The 19,392-nt window shown below is 48.3% G+C and overlaps 1 protein-coding gene across 2 annotated transcripts in view; it reads right to left on the bottom strand.

The window, feature by feature from the left end:
- Nucleotides 1-602: 602 nt before the first annotated feature.
- atg10 (ATG10 autophagy related 10 homolog (S. cerevisiae)) overlaps nucleotides 603-19,392 on the bottom strand; it is a 35,701-nt gene continuing 16,911 nt past the window's right edge. The window contains exons 4-7 of one of the 2 annotated variants that reach the window (XM_035379630.1): nucleotides 12,046-12,193; nucleotides 10,622-10,719; nucleotides 3,517-3,614; nucleotides 3,113-3,314 (exon numbers count right to left, since the gene is read on the bottom strand). In XM_035379630.1, coding sequence (XP_035235521.1) covers nucleotides 3,203-3,314; nucleotides 3,517-3,614; nucleotides 10,622-10,719; nucleotides 12,046-12,193 — 456 coding nt within the window. In that variant the 3' untranslated portion in view covers nucleotides 3,113-3,202. Of the gene's footprint in view, nucleotides 958-3,112; nucleotides 3,315-3,516; nucleotides 3,615-10,621; nucleotides 10,720-12,045; nucleotides 12,194-19,392 lie in introns of those variants that run through there. The other variant, XM_035379629.1, reaches the window with a different exon arrangement.

Here is a 19,392-nt window from a genome sequence, read left to right as displayed (position 1 = left end):
AAATATGAGTTATGGTTATTTCCATTGTTTCATGGTTTCTGAAAGTAACGATTAAATCACAAAACACCTTCAGCTTTGAAGTGAGAAGATCACATACTCACCGGGTGTACCATTATATGACTTCATGAAATGCATCACGGTTTTGTCAGTGGTGATGTGATATATAAAATCCTTGATGTACTTCTTAAAGGCGGCATTCTGTTCATTTATATGTTAGCTTATTTGTAAATTTCTGCACTCTGATCCATGATGGTTTTTAATCCTTCTCAAAATTATGTATGCACATTGTCCCATTTTTGGTCATGAATTCGATTCTGCCTGCAGTGTTGCTCTATAAACACTAGGTGTCAGTAGAGATTTTCTGCTTTTTCCGTGGATTTGCCTACCACAATCGTTTTTGTTCCCTGGCATTTTATTCAATTTGCAATGAGAAATATCTCATGACATGCAGAACAGCAAATACCATTATACATAAGTCTGCATGGCATGTTCAAAGACAGACCGAGCCTAATTACAGCATGCACGTCTCGCCAACTTGTATTTATAATTTTAAGACTCGTTTCCCGTGTGACACAAACACCTAAAAACAGACACAGGCATAGTTTTTTAGGAATTAAATTTTGGTTTGATATTTTATTAGCAATGCTAGAACAGACATACGAGTTCTCTTGCAAACCATAATTATTCAAAAACTGTTTTTTGAATTCCTGGCAAAAAAAAAAAAACGAGCTCGGTTCACGCCATTTGGGAGCACCGCGCGGGATGAACGAGGAGGCGGCCACACGCAGCTCTCCCGTGTCCGAAATAGGTCACATGACGGGGTGTCGTCCGTTCGCTCCGATGACCAGCACACGTTGTAAACGGAGTCCTCTTCGCCAATCCGCCCCCACAGTGATTCTGTCCAGCAGGCGCCCAGTGAACCCAAGAATCCAAGAACCCAGTGAACCCAAGAATCGCCTGAATTAAAAATAAAAAACATGTGCAAAGAACCAATCTGCATTAAAATGTGCAGATATCATGCCAAAAATGACCAAGTCATGAGAAATGTGTGTTTTTAGACACGCATGCACGCACGCACGCATGCACACACACACACACACACACACATACTGTATATCAGCTCCATGATGTTTTTGGACATGTTTTTCTATAAAAAGATATGTTTATACATTTTGGTTTCACCAAGTAGAAATTACAACTATACTTCGTCGTCTGTGAAACAGTGGTGGTTGTGTTATGGTTTTGGCATGTATGGGTTCCACAGGTACCAACGACTTGTCTTACTAATAAAACACTAATGAAGTAACTGCTGATAGCAGGAGCAGAATTAATTCTGTAGAGCACGAAACCATGTCTGCTTGCTTATCTGCTCAAGTCCAAGAAAATACCCCCAAACTCATTGGACAGTGCTTCATCCTACAGCAAGACAGTGAATCCCAAACATACAGCTAGAGCAACAAAGGAGTTCTTCAAAGCCAAAACCAGGAAAATTTGTGACTGGCCAAGTCAGTCACCTGATCTGAATCCAAGTGAACATGTGTTTCATAGGCTGAAGAGAGAAGTTTAGGCAACTAGCCTCCAAAACCAGCAGGAGCTGAAGATGGCTACAGTACAGGCCTGGCAGAGCATCACCAGAGAAGATACTCACCACCTGCTGATGTCTATGGGTCACAGACTCAAAGAAGGCACTGCATGCAAAAAATATGCGACAAAAGTACTAAACATGACTACTTTAAATTACATGACAATAATATATCCCGAACATTATGGTACCCTAAAATGGGGGGGGGGGGGGGGGGGGGGGGGGAGATGGTTGCATAAAACTGTGCTGTAATTTCCAGATGGTGAAACCAAATTGTATAAAAAATACCCTTTAAAAAAAGCTGAGCATCTGCACTTAAACCACATGTGAATTGTTAGCAAATTTAAAATCACAGAGTACAGAGCCAAATAAAGAAATAATGATGAAGTTCACTGTATATATACATGTACATATAGTGAATGTAATAATGTGTATATTTATATTAGGTAGATAGATAGGTAGATATGTTATATAAGATTATATGCTTGGGAATATTTTCCCTTTGTGGAAAAAGAGGTCTGTTCTCTCTGTGCAGTGCTGTGCAGTGCTTTTGTTTTCGCACAAAAAAACAAACGGAGCTACTGGGAGATGATCTCTCCCGAATTCACTGTTTCATTTTGCAGGCACCCAAAATAACTCCCCCCTACACACCCCCCCCTGCCAGCCCCCCAGCCACAGGCACACACTTGCAAACACAGCAGACATGAATCCCCACACAAACAAACACCCACACGTAAACAAGCACACACACACACGCACACTCTCACACACGTACCCACACGCGCGCACACTCTCACACACGCGCACACACACACACACACACGCACACGCACACTCTCTCACACGCACACACACACACACACGCACACGCACACACTAATAGCACTATGAGGGAATGGGGAGTGCTAGTTCTCTCTACCCTGCCTCTGTCACATCCTGCCTGGCGTTCTCCACTGCTAATTGTAGCGTTGGCACCGCTGCGGGCTTCACACAGGAAGACGCAGGGAGGCAGATCATTGTTCTCTCCTCGCTCTCGCTCAGAGCGTCTCCTAGCCTCCGCTTCCCCAGGCTGCTGCGTCTGCTCGCGCGAGCGCGCTTTCGCAGCACCCTCCGATCTTGACCTTGGGTCTGACATTGAGCCGTCGGAAACGGGCTCGGTGCCGTGGTCACCTTGGCCGCTCGGACGCGGCGGGCGGCAGCGGCCGCGGCGGCGCGCGGCGTGCGTGAGCGTCCATTTGCGCGGTGCGCAGCCTACGGGGGCTGTGTGAGGACGAGGAAAGGACTCGCGCTCACCAGAGCTCACCAGGGCTGCAGGGCTGCTGTGGGTCTGGAGCTGCTGCTGTGTGTGTGTGCGTGCGTGCGTGCGTGCGTGCGTGCGTGCGTGCGTGCGTGCGTGCGTGCGTGCGTGTGTGTGTGTGTATGTGTGTGTGTGTGTGTGTGTGTGTGTGTGTGCGTGTGTATGTGTGTGTGCGTGCATGTATGTGTGTGTGTGCGTGGGTGTGTGTGTGTGTGTTTGTGTGTGTGTGTTTCCAAGAATATGAGTGAGTCATTATGTGTGAGTGTGTGTTTCTGTGAATATGAGCAAGTTCTTGTGTGTGTGTGTGTGTGTGTGTATGTGTGTCATTCTGGCTCCTCTGAAGATTGAGAACCTATATGAGCATAACTCAGGGGGACATTGAGTGCCACCACTGGCCCCACCGAACTCAACCAGGAAACGATGTAATTCAGACTCCTGCGGATGGAAGAGAGCGAGGGAGAGGGAGAAGAGTAGAGAGAGAATGGGAGTGGGTGGGAGGAGAGACGGAGAGAGAGGGGGGTTAAGTGTAAGCTATTCATACAGTGCTTCAAACACTACATCTAAGCGGCTAAAGTAGACTAAAAAAACATTTCACTGTGTCACATCACTGTTTAATAGTGGGCCAAAGACTACCCACCTATTCTCTGCACTGGCTGCTGCCAATATGGGCCTCATCAAGTCCTGCGTTCGACAAGGATGGAGCACAAAGAAGGGCTGGCCAATCAGAGGGTGTTCCTGCAGAGAGAAAAGAGAATCCTCACAAAGAGACCCAATGAGACCCAATGAGACCCAATGAGATCTATTATGCGTAATTTCATTCTGGGTTCTATTGGCTATGATAAAGTGGGTGGAGCCACCATGCCCTGTAAATGACAGAACTCCACAGACCAATAAATTAACTCTTGCATTCCATAACAAAAACAGTATGATTGGTTCCAAGCCGTGACTCAACGGCAGCACATTGCTAGCTCCGCCTATTTAGAGGTTCGTGAAGCCTCACTCTTTCATTTTTATTTTCGATATCAGATGCAAAAATTTCAGGGCCCTTATTTTACGACTTGTGTAGTCACAGAACAAATAGCATTTTGTGTGCAGAGCCCTTGAATTATAAACACACGCAGAAAGATAACGCAGCTCGAGTGGTGTTTTCACACCAGGCGTTCAAACGCTTAGAGTAAGAACAGAACTACTGTACAGAGATCAGCCGCTAAGGCGGAAAATGAAACGGAAAAGCTTCAGATAAAGTAAAAAGAGACATTTTAACAACATGAAAAGAAAAGAAAGAAAAAAAAAACAGAAAACCCTTTTATACAGCTTCAGAAGTTTGACGGCTCACGGCCGCTAACTTTACGGGAGACTTCCTCCAAAGTGGCTGTCAGTACATCTTTGCAAAACGTCTTAAAGAGAGAGTTGGGGGGGGGGGGGGGGGGTGGGGAGCAGGAGCTTTTTTGATCCTGCGAACCCTTCCTCACTAGGGGGGCAGTGGAGTACAGTGGCAGAAAGGGGGGGGGGGGGGGCGTCGGCCTAAGCAGTTGTCATTTCCTGTTTCCTTTGTAGCCGGGAGACGCGGGAGCCGCGGCGCTCTATGGTACGAGGACATGAAACGCGGGCGCCCTCGTAACGACGAGGCTTCCCCAGACAGCTGCGCGGGCGCCGCTCGGCTAGCCGTATCTCGGCTCTCTGACGGACGCGCCGGTCCCCCTGCGGCGCGGGCGGATTTGATCTCGGACAGACGCGCGCTCCGAAGCGCGGTCAGCGGGCGGCCGTCACGAAGAAGAAGAAGAAGAATCCTCCCGCCGTCCGTACGTCGCGCGGAGGCCGCACCCGCGAAGCGATTAAAACCTGACGGGGATCGCGAGCCGTCATCCACGCTGCCGCTGGACTGCAGCGCACCTCTAAGCTGGGTCCTGTACCTGAGTGGGGTCACTGAGGGTGGGGCGGGGGGCACAAATCGGTCTCCATTTTTTTAGCTGCCACGGACATCACTTGTGTGTGTGCGTGTGTGTGTGTGTGTGTGTGGGTGGGGCGGGGGGCACAAATCGGTCTCCATTTTTTTAGCTGCCACGGACATCACCTGTGTGTGTGTGTGTGTGTGTGTGTGTGTGTTGGGGGGGGGGTCTTTTCAAGCCAAAAACCCAGAAAAAAGTGTTTGCTTCTCTACTTTATCTGCCTTGTGGACACTTGACGTGTTCGGCTTGTCACGGTGCGCTAAATGTTTTCCCTGGGGGGTGGAGGCAGGCGGGTTTCAAATGCGCTCTGGCTATTATCACACAAAAAAACATTACGTTGAATTATACATTTATTTCAGTGGGAGAGTCCAAGGTGACCTTTAACAGAGCTGCAGGGGTGACTGATAGCTGCACTCAGACACCTCTTCAACGTAAGCCACAGAAACAAGATCAGAGAATACAATGTGCGCCCCGCCTCTCTTCATTGGCAGGAAGGGAATAAATAGACAACATTTCTATCAATTCACGACATCATTGACATGTCCAACAGCCCAGCACCATTCATACTCTCTCTCTCTCTTTCTCCCTTCCCCTACCCCCTACCCCCTATCCCCCCCCCCCTTCTCTCTCTCACACACCCACACGCACCATAAATAAAAAATATCGCAGGACCGGTGATCTCATTGCTCTGGCGATCCCGCGCCCTGAACTCGGCAGTATCCACGGTAACGCGGGGTCCGGGGGCTCTTCGGCTGGCAGGAGAGGACGCTCTCTCTCTCTCTCTCTCTCTCTCTCCTCCGAAGACGTCGGTCTGAACTACAGCGGCGCGGGGGTCGAGGGCCTGCCGGAGTCAATTAGGATGACTTCATCATCGGGCGGCCTCCAGAGGCCCGGCGCGCCTCGGCGTCGCTAAGCGCGTCGGGCCGCCGCCGGTCGGGAGGCGGGGCCGATGCCGCGTCCCGCGTCTGTGGCGGTGGCGGCGGCGGCTGGGTCGGTTTCATCAGGGGTCGTGTTCCAAATGCCTCCTGGGCTCACAGGTTATGCCACGGAACACTAGGGGCTAACTCTGGGGCTAGCTCTGTAAGAAACCTACCGGATTCTTCCGGAAAGCTCTGGATGAATTCCCCTACTCGTTTAGCCCAAGACGACCAAGTAATCCAGCGCTACCTAATCTCAAAGTTAAAACTTTTTAAACAATATTTGTGCTCAAAATGAAAATATACTGACTGCATACGGTAGACGCTGCAGTAAAGCCACACAGGACCTGGAGAGCTACGCAGAGATGGAAATAGCTCTCCCAATGCACAGCGGGTTCCAGCCGATCCAGGTCTTACGAGAAGCAAGGCTGGTGCAGTGAGCGGAATCCACCAGCAGGTGGCATCCAGTCAGGAGGCGCACCTGCATCCAGTAAAACCTGGGACGGCACACGCTGCTCTGGGGCGGGAGTGCAATTTCAGCCAGTCCATTCCAAACCAGTAATGACCTATTTGCGTAAGTGTGTGTGACCACACGCTCAAGGTATGGACCCTTCAGAGCAGACCTGATACTGAAGTCCAGCACCATAAAATCCCTTAATTACATAATTAGGACAGGCATTATAAAGGGTCAGAAGAGTGACAACACACTTAAGGTATTTTTTTTTACCAAACATAGAAACCTGAAAACACTCTGAAGCCAAAACGGTCCACAATCAACACAGCGAGTTCTGCTGCAGAATTTTAAACGGTTAAAATGGGTATCTAAAAATAACTTTTCTAATCTCTTTCAAGGCTCTCAATAATTTACGAGTGTACGTAAGCGTCACGTCTGCCAGCAGATATGTCTTGCAGCAGGAGTGTGTAACGGGGCCGGCAGTGCAGCAGGTGTGTGTTTTTGGGTTTGCGCGTGGGAGAGGCGGCCGCAGTGGGACGCGTTCTCTCCACCGGTCAAACAGCCGCCCGCGCTCACCCTCCCCGTCCGAACACTACGCCGGCTCCACCCTGCCACTCCTTAACCCCGCTGACAGCGGCCTCTGCCAGGGGGCCACCGTGGGACGCGGTCCCCCGACAGACGTCTGGACTGGAGGACAGCGGAGGGGGGTCACCCCACCTCACAGACCCTCACACACCCACACGGCTCTGGGGACAGAGGTTCCGTGTCAGCCCTTCACGTCCTCCAGCCTTCTCATTTTCAGGTTACAGCAGCAAAACGTGAAGGTCCCGCTCAATTCTTTTTATTTATTTTTTTTTTTTTTTTATCACACAGGGTCTGTGTGATTCCTTAACCACTGAATGTGTGATATCACAAATGTGTGATTAGAACATTCTAATGCTGATGTAACAATCAGTGCTGGTAACTGAAAGCAATTGGGTTCCAGAACCCTGACTTAGAATTTAAAAAGAAAACATTCCTAAAAACCTACTCTTCTCCTTTATGAGGATGGCACTCTTAACCTTCAGACTTAGCTCCTGTAGGGCTGAGCAGGGCTGTCTATGATGTTAGAAGTCAGTTTGGTTTTTGGTTAATCCTTTATTCCATTCATATTTTCATTTTGGCAAAGTAAATGACAAGGTTGTGCAGAACAAAATGTGGTCATTCATGTTCTGCGGAACCTTCGATTAGCTGTTCAGTCTGTGTTTCGGTTTGTCTTGTGTAAATATTATCCTCCTTTGGTTTCTGGTTGTAACTGCAGTCATAATTGTCCTCAGTCAATGTACATGTGAGAATATGCAGTGGGGCTGAAATTATGACATCAAAGGCCTTACTCATCCACTGGTATGTTATGATGATATTATGGAATGTAAAGCTTTGTTTACGCTAGAGGGAAATCAGTTTGACTGGTGATCTACGTAATAATGTGTACCGGGAACTGGTCCTAATTTCCTGTACTGGGTCTTTAGGGCGTGTGCCTGCGTGTCTTTGTATCATATTTGTCCAGCACTGGGTCTTTAGTGTGTGTACATATACTGTATTTGTGCAGTACTGGTCTTTTGTGTGTGTGTGTGTGTGTGTGTATGTGCATATATGTGTGCATGTCTGGGTGCGTGTGTGCGTGCGTGTGTGTATGCGTGTGTTTGTGTGTGCATGTGGGGTGTTTGTGTGGGGTATGTGCGACATGCGTGTGTGCCTGTGTGTGTGTTTGTGTGTGCGTGTGGTGTATGTGTGATACATGAGTGTACATGTGTATATGTGTGTGTGTGTATGTGTACATGTGATGTGTGTGTGTGTGTGATATGGGTAAGTACGTATGTGTGTGTGTGATATGGGTACGTACGTGTGCGCGTGTGTGTGTGTGTATGTGTGTGTGTGTGATATGGGTACATACGTGTGTGTGTGTGTGTGTGTGTGTGATATGGGTATGTACGTGTGCGCGTGTGTGTGTGTGTGTGTGATATGGGTACATACGTGCGTGTGTGTGTGCGTGTGTGTGTGTGTGTGATATGGGCACATACGTGCGTGTGTGTGTGTGTGTGTGTGATATGGGTACATACGTGCATGTGTGTGTGTGTGTGTGTGTGATATGGGTACATACGTGCATGTGTGTGTGTGTGTGTGTGATATGGGTACATACATGCGTGTGTGTGTGTGTGATATGGGTACATACGTGCGTGTGTGTGTGTGTGTGTGACATGGGTATGCACGTGTATGCATGTGCGTGTGTTATATCTGTGCAGTAGCAGGTCTTTAGACTGATGGTACTGTGAGCTCCTTGCAGCAGTGGGCTGAGGACCCAGTGAGTGAGTCAGCCTTTCCTGTGAGCCAGGCACAGCCTCTACAGGGAGGGAGGGAGGGAGGGAGAGGGAGAGGGAGAGAGAGCAGGAGGGAGTAACAAGAGGGGGGGGGGGGGGGCCCGAAGAGAGGGAGAAGCAGGAGATAGTCCGGGGGCTGTACTGAGGGAGAGGGAGAGGCAGAGATGGGGGAAGGAGAGGAAGAGAAAGAGAGAGACAGAGGGGGGAAGGAGAGGAAGAGAAAGAGGGAGGCAGAGGGGGGAAGGAGAGGAAGAGAAAGAGAGAGACAGAGGGGGGGAAGGGCAGGGGGAGGGAGAGTGAGATTAGCTGAGCCTCACTGCAGGCCCTGAGATCGACTCCCCGCGGCTGGCCGCAGCCTTCAGAATGGCACGCCATGCCCCCCCCCCCCCCCCCCCATCTCCTCCAGCTCTCCCTCCCCATTAGTATTCTCCGCTCGCACCGCGTCTCTCTCTCTTTCTGCCGTCGCACATCTCTCTCTCCGTCTATCCCGCTCTCTTTTTTCCAATTCGTCCTCCCGACTCTCTCCATTCCGCACTCATTCCACACCTTTTTTCCTCTTCGTTCTCCGCTCATCCCATTTCGCTCGTTCTCCCTCTCCCTCAAACTTATCTTCTTCCTGGCTTGGCATTCGCTGATGAATAAAAGGTGCGAGAGTTGCTTCAGTCTGCACCAGGAGGTGGCAGGGCAGTACCCCTCGCAAAGCGTGCCCCAAAATCTCACCCCCGTCGGCCAGCCTCCTCCCGTGGCTGTGAATACCAACGGCCATTTTAATACCCCCATTCGCCAAAGGTCAGCGGAACGACAGGCTGACAAACCGACTGCGAGCGCCACCAAATTCTGCTTATCGACAGCCCGTCCACATAACAAGCTATGATGACTCACGGCTACCGAAAAAGGCAACTTTTCAAAAGCGGCACTCTGTAGAGTGAATCTGTTACACGCCGTGTGACACCCCTGGGGGGGGGGGGGGGGGGGTGAGGCAGTTCTGGGTTTGCACCCTGATTCGTCACGTGGAGAGAGAGAGAGAGAGAGAGAGAGAGAGAGAGAGGGAGGGAGAAAGAGAGAGAGAGAGAGAGAGAGAGAGAGAGAGAGGGGGAGGGAGGGAGGGAGAGAGAGAGAGAGAGAGAGAGAGAGAGAGAGAGACCAAGACAAAAACAAATAAACTAACACCTTCACCCTTCCCCCTCACGGGTTCCGGGCAAAAACAATAAACTAAACACGACAAACTAAAACAAGGAAGACTAAAGAAAGCTAAAACCAGCGACTTGCTTCTCAGCTCGCCGCTGATCTCAGCTGCCCAACATTTCAGCTGAGCAGCTCCAGAACCGGCTCGCTCTCTCGGGGTGTGTTCCTGGTCTCGGCCCCATACCGTGGAGAGGAGCACACCTTTAAGTACCTGTGCTGATTAGTTAACGCAACCCAGGTGTGCGTGTTCTCTCCACCAATAGGCATGGCCGAGACAGATCCATTCCACCGGACCTAATGCCACAGAGTCATAACACGTACACTACATGGCCAAATGGACGTGGACACCTGGCATTAAACTTCCCATCCAAAATTGTGGGCATTCATACGCAGTTGGTCCACCCTTTGATGCTATAACACCTCCACTCTTCAGGGAAGGCTATATGCTACATGCTGGAGCATTGCTGCGGGGATTAGCTTCCATTCAGCCAGCATTAGTGCGGTCGGGCACTGATCGGGCGATTAGGCCTGGCTCGCGGTTGGCTTTCTAACTGATCCCAAAGGTGCTGGATGGGGTCGAGGTCAGGGCTCTGTGCGGGCCAGTCAAATTCTTCCACACCGTTCTCGACAAAACCATTTCTACATGGACCTCGCTGTGCGCCCGGGGGCAATTGTCATGCTGAAACAGGAAAGGGCCTTCCCCAAACTGTTGGGGAAGCACAGAATCGTCTAGAATGTGACTGTATGCCGCTGCATTATGATTTTCCTTCACTGGAACTAAGGGGCCTAGCCCAAACCGACTGCTCTGACATGAAGAGTCCTATGAAGGTAGACTGAAGGACATAAAGCTTAAGGTGACAGGGGGCGGGGCTGACAGCACCTGCTGGGTAATGGTGTCCCAGGGCCCCTGCAAAAGGCGCTGTCTGTAATTCGGGTGGACGTTGTCCCATATGTCCTCCAGGGACAGAGGACGGCCATCTGGAACAGAGACGGGACATGGGTGCATCAAGGTCATATGACTACATCGACTGGAACATTCAAGTGGGCCCCCCCCCCCCCCCCACACACACACACAATTTAAACCCAACATATGCATGAAAAATTCCATGGATTTGACTAGTCTGTTTCTGTAGGCTGTTTCATCATTGTAATCGACTCCATCAATTTGGGAGAACCTGTCACAGAGATCAGGTTCTTGCTTCAATTACCGCTCTTTGGGACTGACAGCTACGCTTGGTAATGGCAGACTGTGGCAGTAACAGTGTCTGACAGGAGTCGCCCAACACCACCAGCTGGGAAATTTGTTAAAAGCAAAACAAAACAAAAAAACAAAGCTGAACCATAAGGTTGACACTGAGTATCAGTACATCAAAACAACAGAATTCATTGTTGGCAGTCTAGTCCCTTCGTTCAAAAACATTTCCTGAATTGCACAGGTGGCTGTCATCCATTTTAACAGAATGTGTGAAGACAAAGCGTACGGCGTCAGAGACGGGCACGGAAGCACAAGTGTCCTGGACGCCTCTGACGCCACACCAAATGCATGCTGAACATATTTCACATTTCTGTGAGGTTCAACGGGGTCGTGCCCCGTTCTTGACCTTTCAAACAATACTTAAACTCTTCGAAATATCTGGTTGCGGTCGTCAGGAATTTAAGCATTTATCAGATAAGGGTCGAACCGCGGCACGAGAACGCCGTGGACAAGTGTTTTACATTTTAAAGGTGAACTCCACACACACTGGAGTAAAACTCTGCACAAGGAGCACCTTGATATACAAAGTCAAAAGTATATAATAAATATGTAATCAGAAACATCTGAGGGATATGTTAAGTACAAGGGAACCCGTGTACACTGTGGTTTAAAAGAGCACTTTGCCATTTTGAATTCAAAATGTTGCAATTTGAATATTAGCTTGCTTTTTAGTCTCTCTCCTTCACTGTGCATAACATTATGCTTATTGTAGCATTGTTTGTTAAGGTGGCAATGGTCACCATTTTCCCTTAACTTTGACTTGCAAATGAATGCAAGCAATAGGTTCCTTTTTTTTTTCCTTCTCAAGCACAGCTTGGCAAGTTAATTTTGGTGATTGCTGAATTACGCAAAAATGTGCCTGTGAAGAAAAACACTTCAGTCTAATCATTTGGGCGTAAGTTGAGGGCGAATGCTGATTGGCCTTTGTTTCAATTACCAGACGCTTCTGCGTCCATACAGCTGTTTGCCTTGCAATACCGTGTGCATAAATCAGCTAGCCGCTCTGGATAAGAGCTTGTGATAATTAGCATTTGGAACGGAAGAGCTACCTAGAGTAGACGCTCTGAAGTATAACACAGGGGCCTGGTAACTGCAGGAGTACAGAACATGGTACTCATAGCGGATCGGAGAGGAGGTCTCTGATGCCGCGCGCTCTTCATCACCACCAGCCTGCTCCTCATCGTCATCTTCTAGGTCCTGGAGAGACAGAGAGGGGGAAGTGTTCTGTCAGAAAGGATCAAAATAATTGTTTGCAATAAAGATGATCACCAGTGTCGTGCAAAGACCTTATATCTCCAAAAACACAGGAGTTTATTTTTTCCCCCATTTATGGACGTAACATCATGGTTTAGTAATGTGAGGTTTTGAACCAACTTTATGAGTTATGTTATTGCACTGACAAGTGCAAAGAGCAGGATGAAAATTTTCAATATGTTCAAGAAAAAATAGACAAAAAATGGACAATGGAAGGTGGTTTACCAAAACTCAATAACATATGCAAATGAGCGTGGTTTGAGCGTGGGGGTTTTTGCTTACTCTACAGGGTTGGAGTCCTGATCGATGTGGTCACTTCTGGCACTACGATCCTTACTTCACTCTAGTGTTTCTTTTGCGCCTCTACATCATGAAACCTATGCACTTGTTGTACGTCGCTCTGGATAAGAGCGTCTGCTAAATGCCTATAATGTAATGTAATGTAATGTTTATTTTTTAATAACACCGTCATGTTAGGCAAGAGACAAATAAACTGAGGGCACATGGGAAGGTTCTAGAAAACCGAGCCCGGTCCAGCAGGCAACCGACCAGTCGTACGTCCTCTTTTCACATCCCGTAACATTTTGCTAGACGTACCACCGTCGTTTCACGTGCACGACTGCAGACGTTCCCGCCCACCTCCCGCGCATTGCCAACCCTGCCGTTTTACCGAAAACACTACGGGCAGGAAGACGTTATTTCCATTATCACCGAAGCACGCTAGCAACACACTGACGGATGCAGAACGTACGGGCCGCGTCAGCATGTTGCTTTTTTGATAAACACATTTGAACTCAATGGAGCCTCGCTCGTAATTGCCATTATATAAACTTAATTACAAAGGATGTCTCAGTGCGCATCCGCGATCCAGTGTTTGATAACAACGTGAGGTAATTTAATTTGTCAGCACAAAACTGCTTTGTTGGGGGTTTGCCCAGACTCTTGGTAATACCTCGTAAGTGCAAACTCTTTAGTCACAGAAGCCGGGAGATCGCGAAGCCCCCTTTTTTTTGCGGTCTGTGCTTCGAGAAAGGCGGGAGTGCTGGTTCGGGCGCTATCGATAGCGGCGCTAGGTCGAAACGCGCGTCCGGAAAACCGCAGCGTCGCGCAAAACGCGAATCCGTCTGCAACTCGATCCGCTTCTCCCGACAGCTCCGGAGCCTTCCGAAGCCCGCTTTATTGTTTGTTTTTTTTTTTTGTTTTTTTGCGAGCGCTGCGGCCCGCTCTGCCGGAAACTCCGCGGCAACGGGCGAGATCGCTGACTGGGCACTTTAAGCCCTGGTCATCCCTCTCTAATGCGCCGCGACTTTAGCTGTCTGCGATAAGGAGCGCAAACCTGGTTTTAATGCGCTTTATGGAGATGCAACCTTTGTGGACCGGGACAAAGGGGCTTATCTGATGGACGGCCTTGCGAAAGGCTCGTCGGCACCCGCTGCCCCTGAATGTCACCAAGGCGCACGCTCCCTCTAATCTCTACGGCAACACCAAGTGCAAATGGCACAGGACTCCAAACACAAACCTTACCCCCCCCCCCCCCCCCACACACACACACACACACACACCCACAGACACACACTACGCCCCTTCTCTAAAACACATGACCCTCTGGAACAACCAAAGAAAAATACATTCCCGTGCATCATCTCTGTGGTATAACACCCAGGAAAGTGTGGAAAAAGCCAGAAATCTATTATTTTGATTGGTGCCATGACGCAAATGGCATTCGATCTATTAAATAAATGAAAGATACTTCTAGGGAAGACTGGCAGTTCGGTGTGTTTTTCTGTGAAACAAGCTCAGAACTGCCTATGAAGAGCACGCTGGGTCAGACCACTACAGAAGCGCGCGGCTGATGATGACCGGGGGGTCAGCTTTAGCCGAGTTTACACCACCTATAATTCCTCTTTTAATCCCATCATCCCTTTCTTTTCCTGCTCTGGCTATTGATTAGGTGACTGTCAAACGCGGTAATGAGCGCGAGCATCACACTCCGGGATAGAGTTATCAGATGTACAGTACTCTCAACAGCTTACTCGCTGTCAGGCAGTTAAAAGTACTTGGCTGAAGCATAAAGCAAGCCGCTCCAAAGAGCAGGCTTACCCCCTTTGCGCGGGGGTTTAAGAGGACATATCGAAATAATTAGCGCCCCCGTTTAAACACTTGGCCTCCGTTTCGAATTCGCAGCGCCGCAGCCAACTCGCGTCTTTGCCATCCACTGGACCAGCTTAATTTCCGCCGCGGAAACCTACGGGCGGCGATGCGTTCTCATTCTCCGTTCGGTCGGTTCCGGAACGCTTCGCAGCTTTCCGTCCCGAAACTGCCTCCCCGGCCAAAGCGGTCCACAGCCGTGCCCAGCGGATGACCCGCTGGTTCCGGTTCAGCGGGCCAGCCGCCCCCCCTCCCTCCGGGGGACCGAGTCCAGCCCCGTTCCCCTTGTCCCAGGGCCAGGTGTTTGGCACAAGCTCCCTCCTCAATTAAGACGTCGTTTCAAACACCCCACTCTTTTTTCCACCTGCGTGTGCACGGACAAGTTTGTTCATGAAAGCAAACAAACAAGCAATTTAATTTAATTGCGGGGAGAGGGGGCAGAGGGAGGGAGGAGGAAGGGAGGGAGAGAGGAAGCGAGAGAGGGAGGGAGGGAGGGAGGGAGAGAGTGGGAGAGAGCGAGAGGCAATCCCTTAAACTGTTTTTAAATGAAGGTAAAGAATAAAATGGTGAGCACATTGTGTAATGAGTGCTGTATTTGAGGTAAAATCATAGGACATGTAAATTGTCATGACAAAGATTATCACACAAATAAAACATTTTTACATCATAAACAAATCAAGGAAGAAATCAGAAAAGGTACTTCAACAAGCCTGCCTTAACTCAATGAACTCAGAAACTGAGTAACAACCCGGGGAAAGAATCCACAAAAAAATTCTCATTAATCTGTCACACAAAGGATAGCACCGACGAGAGCTTGCAGCAGCGCATTTGCAATTCAAATTGTGAGCGCCTGAGCGCTCCACTGCCTTGCTCCGATTCTGAATTGTTTGTCCTCTCCGCCTAACTTTGGATGAACGGCGTCGGCCAGTCAGAAACAAGGTGAATGACATTTGTCTTTTGACAGGGGGGAAAGAGACGCACTTTCTTACATTAACTGCATTGCGATAAGGAGTACATATGAATGCAGTATGGGGTGATACGTAACCACAAACACTAAAATTATTTAGTTTTCCTTTTTGGTCTTCCTCCTTGTTTTCACGGTGAGCTGCGAAAACGCAGACCGTAGGCTACAGGCGATATCGGATCCGGTATAAAGGAATCCGCTAAAGCAGTGTAGCCTACTCCGAGTTTTAATCCCGCATCCATGTGCTGCTGACAGTGTTCAGTTGAGCAGACACCAATCACAAACTGCTGGTGATGGATTTTCTTTTCTCGTGAAAGTTTTCAATTTCGCACCGGAATACTAATGTAGCATCAGGTCTGGAAACGATGCCTCTCAGGCAAGCTGCCTCTTTAACAGCGTCGACAGCCGAGGGGGCAAAATGAATGATCTTACGCAAAGATGCACAGGAATACATATAAAATAATATATTTAAAAAATATATATATGATGTCATAAACTGCAGATGTCTCGCGCTTTTTAAAAGACTGTCGGATTTGAGAACGCTGCTGTCTTCAGTCTCAAAAGAGGGAATAAACGATTAAATCAGATTTTCAGATGAATGCAGTCCTAATTACGTGTTTAAATCTCAGTCTTTTGTTTTTGTTTACTCTCTTTATCACTGACAGAACATCGGTGTCGGCTGCCATATACAATTAGAAATGGTATGTTTTACTGACATACTTAAATCACTATACTTTAACAGACAAATATCTATAAATATATGGGCAAAAGTGAGTTTTGTTCAGATAACAAAATCTTCCACAAAAAAGTTGGTCAGCTATGAAATATGATTTAACAGTTTTGATAAGAAGGCAAATAAAACCACACAAAATAGTGTATTAAACATTAGAATATCCAAGCTATGACACACTGTAAACACAGAATTACTCAACTCTTAAACTGGGACAGTTAAGAAGCTATTTGGAACAGTTTTAGCATTCTTTCAGAAAGATTCCTTTTCCACAACAGAAAGCCACAAACAGCGCTTGGTTACAGTAATCCCATGCAGATCCTTTTGAATTCCTTTTCCCCCTCAACCAATGAATGCGAGGGCTTTCTCCCTGCCAATGAACTGCTGTGGGTTCTGCAGAGAACTGCCTCTCTCTGTAATCTCATTATACTGTTTGGGAGGGCGCACCCCACTGGTGTGTCATCATCGCAACCTTTACCGCCATCAATCCTCCCATTCCCGCCGCTAACAAACACGCACCCAGGCTCAAAGCAGCACACACATACACAGCCGAACGCCCACATGCGCTACCCAAACATAGCCACTGACACACCACAAACGTAGCAACGCGCTCACACACACTGCAACATATATAGTGACATGCCCTCACACACTACCACATACACTGCCACACACACCCACACATGTTGTATATACACTGACAGGCTCTAACATACACACATACACATAAATACCCACAAAGGCATATACACACACACACACACACAGTATCACACACGCAAGCACACACACACACTCCCACATCTCCAATAGTTAGACACCAAATTAACTTACATACATAGCCCCCACCCTCCCCCACCCCCGGCCCCAAAACCTAGGACCACCGCAGCACTACCGGCCACAGACCAGCGCAGAGGAGCCTGCTGGCCTTTGCATCACCACCAAAACCAGGTGATTACAAGTGCATGTGACAGCTAAACAAAGAGAAAAACAAACGCTCGTTTTTCAGTGGTAAAAAAAATCTTAAGTCTTCTCTTCTGAAAGCAAAGGAGCGCAGTTAAAGTCAAAGATTCCCAGCATCACGGTGGAATGCGCGGTTTGCTTTTCAGTAATTACGGGGTGGGCGAAGGCGGGGAGGGCTTCTTTATAAAAAAATAAAAAAATAAAAGCAGAAGGGATGATGTCATAGCCACAGCAGTAATGCGACCGCCATCAGCACACAGGGAGGGGGAGACCAGCTGGCCGAACCGCCTCACCCACTCCCACTCCCACTCCCACTCCGTGCTAACCGCACACTGGGTCTGGCAAGGTCAAATCCAGCACCTTCCATGCACATATCCCATCATGCTCCGGCAGTCACCTTGGCAACCGGCCTCTCAAAGCGCGGGCATTCTTCTCCTGAAATTATTTGTCATTATTTGGCGTCTCTTCTGCTTAACAAACGCCGTCGATCTGCGCCGCGACCATTAATCAGGATTATTCCGGAGAGTGCGGGTCGACTCAACCCTGGACATTACTCAGTGCCAATTTCTACACCCGAGAATGAAATTCATTTCTCATACCTTTCTCTGCGGCTCCATATAGATTTGAGACTAGAGAGAGAAAAATATACACACGAGTGTCTCTCCTGCATGTGTGTGTGTGTGTGTGTGTGTGGGGGGGGGGGGGGGGGGGTGAACTGTTCACACTTCAGCACATTTAGTTCAGACCATCAGCCGATGTTTAGAAATAAGAGAAGTCCTTTCAGTCGTCATTTAAAAAGAAGACTCAAGTTGTTCTGAGAAAAAGAATGATCAGTTACTCACAGTACAAATAGCAATTCAAATTGGAGCCTTTCAGTGATTTTACTATTTTTTTCATTTATTTTTCAAGTTCACTAGCGCAAGCTAAGCAAATAAATGAATAATACTATTACTCATAAAAAAATAACAATAAGACAGAAGTGCTTTCTGGTGAGCAACAAGACAAGGAAAATCCCGCCAACTTTAACCCTCCCCACCTGGGCAATGCTACAACCGCAAACGTGTGGTCATGCAGAGCCGCCAGCCAGTCGACACTGGCACGGCCAGCACTCGACTCCAGATCACGGGGTGCATCGCACACTGAAGGCATTCATCCTCAGAACAAGCACAAAGAGCCCGTCTCTTCAGTTCTGTGTAATCCTGCGAAACTGGCCTTTTTTCGCAACTTCCAACTGCGTAGGTGGGACCAAGTAGTCATGCCTGTCCATCAACTGAAATCTACACTAGCCTGAAAACTGAGTGATGGTGCTTTAATACTTTTATTGTTCAAACTGAAATTTCACGGGAAATCTTTCTCCGCTTCAGCGACGGTTCCCAACGATAAAGTCAGACGACAAACACGCGGGAAAGATTCGGAATTCCCTTTTCAGGAACGGACACCCTTTTGATTTACAGCTATCTGGGTTTGTTATTCCGTATTTACACCTTCCAATTCCAATTCGTCTGTTCTCGAACGGTGTCCAAACATCAACTCTGATGGAAAAACATTCTCTGGAATCTGCCTCGCTCGAAAAGCGTCTCGGCCCCCCAAGCACAGGTGCAAACGAATTGCAGGGATAGTCCTTTCTGTCACACCTGGACATTTGCATACCGTGCAACGACTTGCAGTTGGAAACGCGCTCCGAGTGGCAACTAACCTGGGATTTGTTGGGAGTGAAAAACAAACATTTCTTTGTCAGGCACCCTACATCCAGCATAGAATGCGGCTTATGCTTGAATCATCAGTTTAAGCAACAAATGTTCAAGCATTTGCATAAAAATGTACAGCATAATAGTGTGAATGAGTTACCATTCAGTTAACATAGTGTGTGTGTGTGTGTGTACGTGAGTGAGCCTTCTTCAAGATTCATGGATAAAAAACTGAAGAACATACTTAAGGGAATTCACCTTTGTGTGTAAATACGTAGAGAAAAGAGAAGCAGAACCTCATTGCTTATGGAAACCAGCCAGTCTGGGAAGCACACTTCCTGATTAATGTGCTCGATAAACAGTTCTGTTCGGGGTCTGTAAAATTCACGACCGTTTCTGAGTGATTTGATGCGATCTCTCCATCATTTCTCAGTGACCTGAAGGAGAAAAGCAGGCTTCCGGAAAAGTTCTCCAGGTGCTGGGCTCAGCTGCTTCACGGCATGTAAGCAAACTTTTGGTAAGGTATACGCAAACCCCCAAAAAATACCTGGGAACCTGGGAGTCCCAACATTGTCCTCTTTCAAATGTGCATCTCTTGGTACATTAGAATGTGGCACCAGTGGTGAAAGTTCTGCCACAGCTTCATGAA

This window comes from Anguilla anguilla, chromosome 10, assembly GCF_013347855.1.
Source record: "Anguilla anguilla isolate fAngAng1 chromosome 10, fAngAng1.pri, whole genome shotgun sequence".
Taxonomy (NCBI): domain Eukaryota; kingdom Metazoa; phylum Chordata; class Actinopteri; order Anguilliformes; family Anguillidae; genus Anguilla; species Anguilla anguilla.
This window is presented reverse-complemented; position numbering and strand designations above follow the sequence as displayed.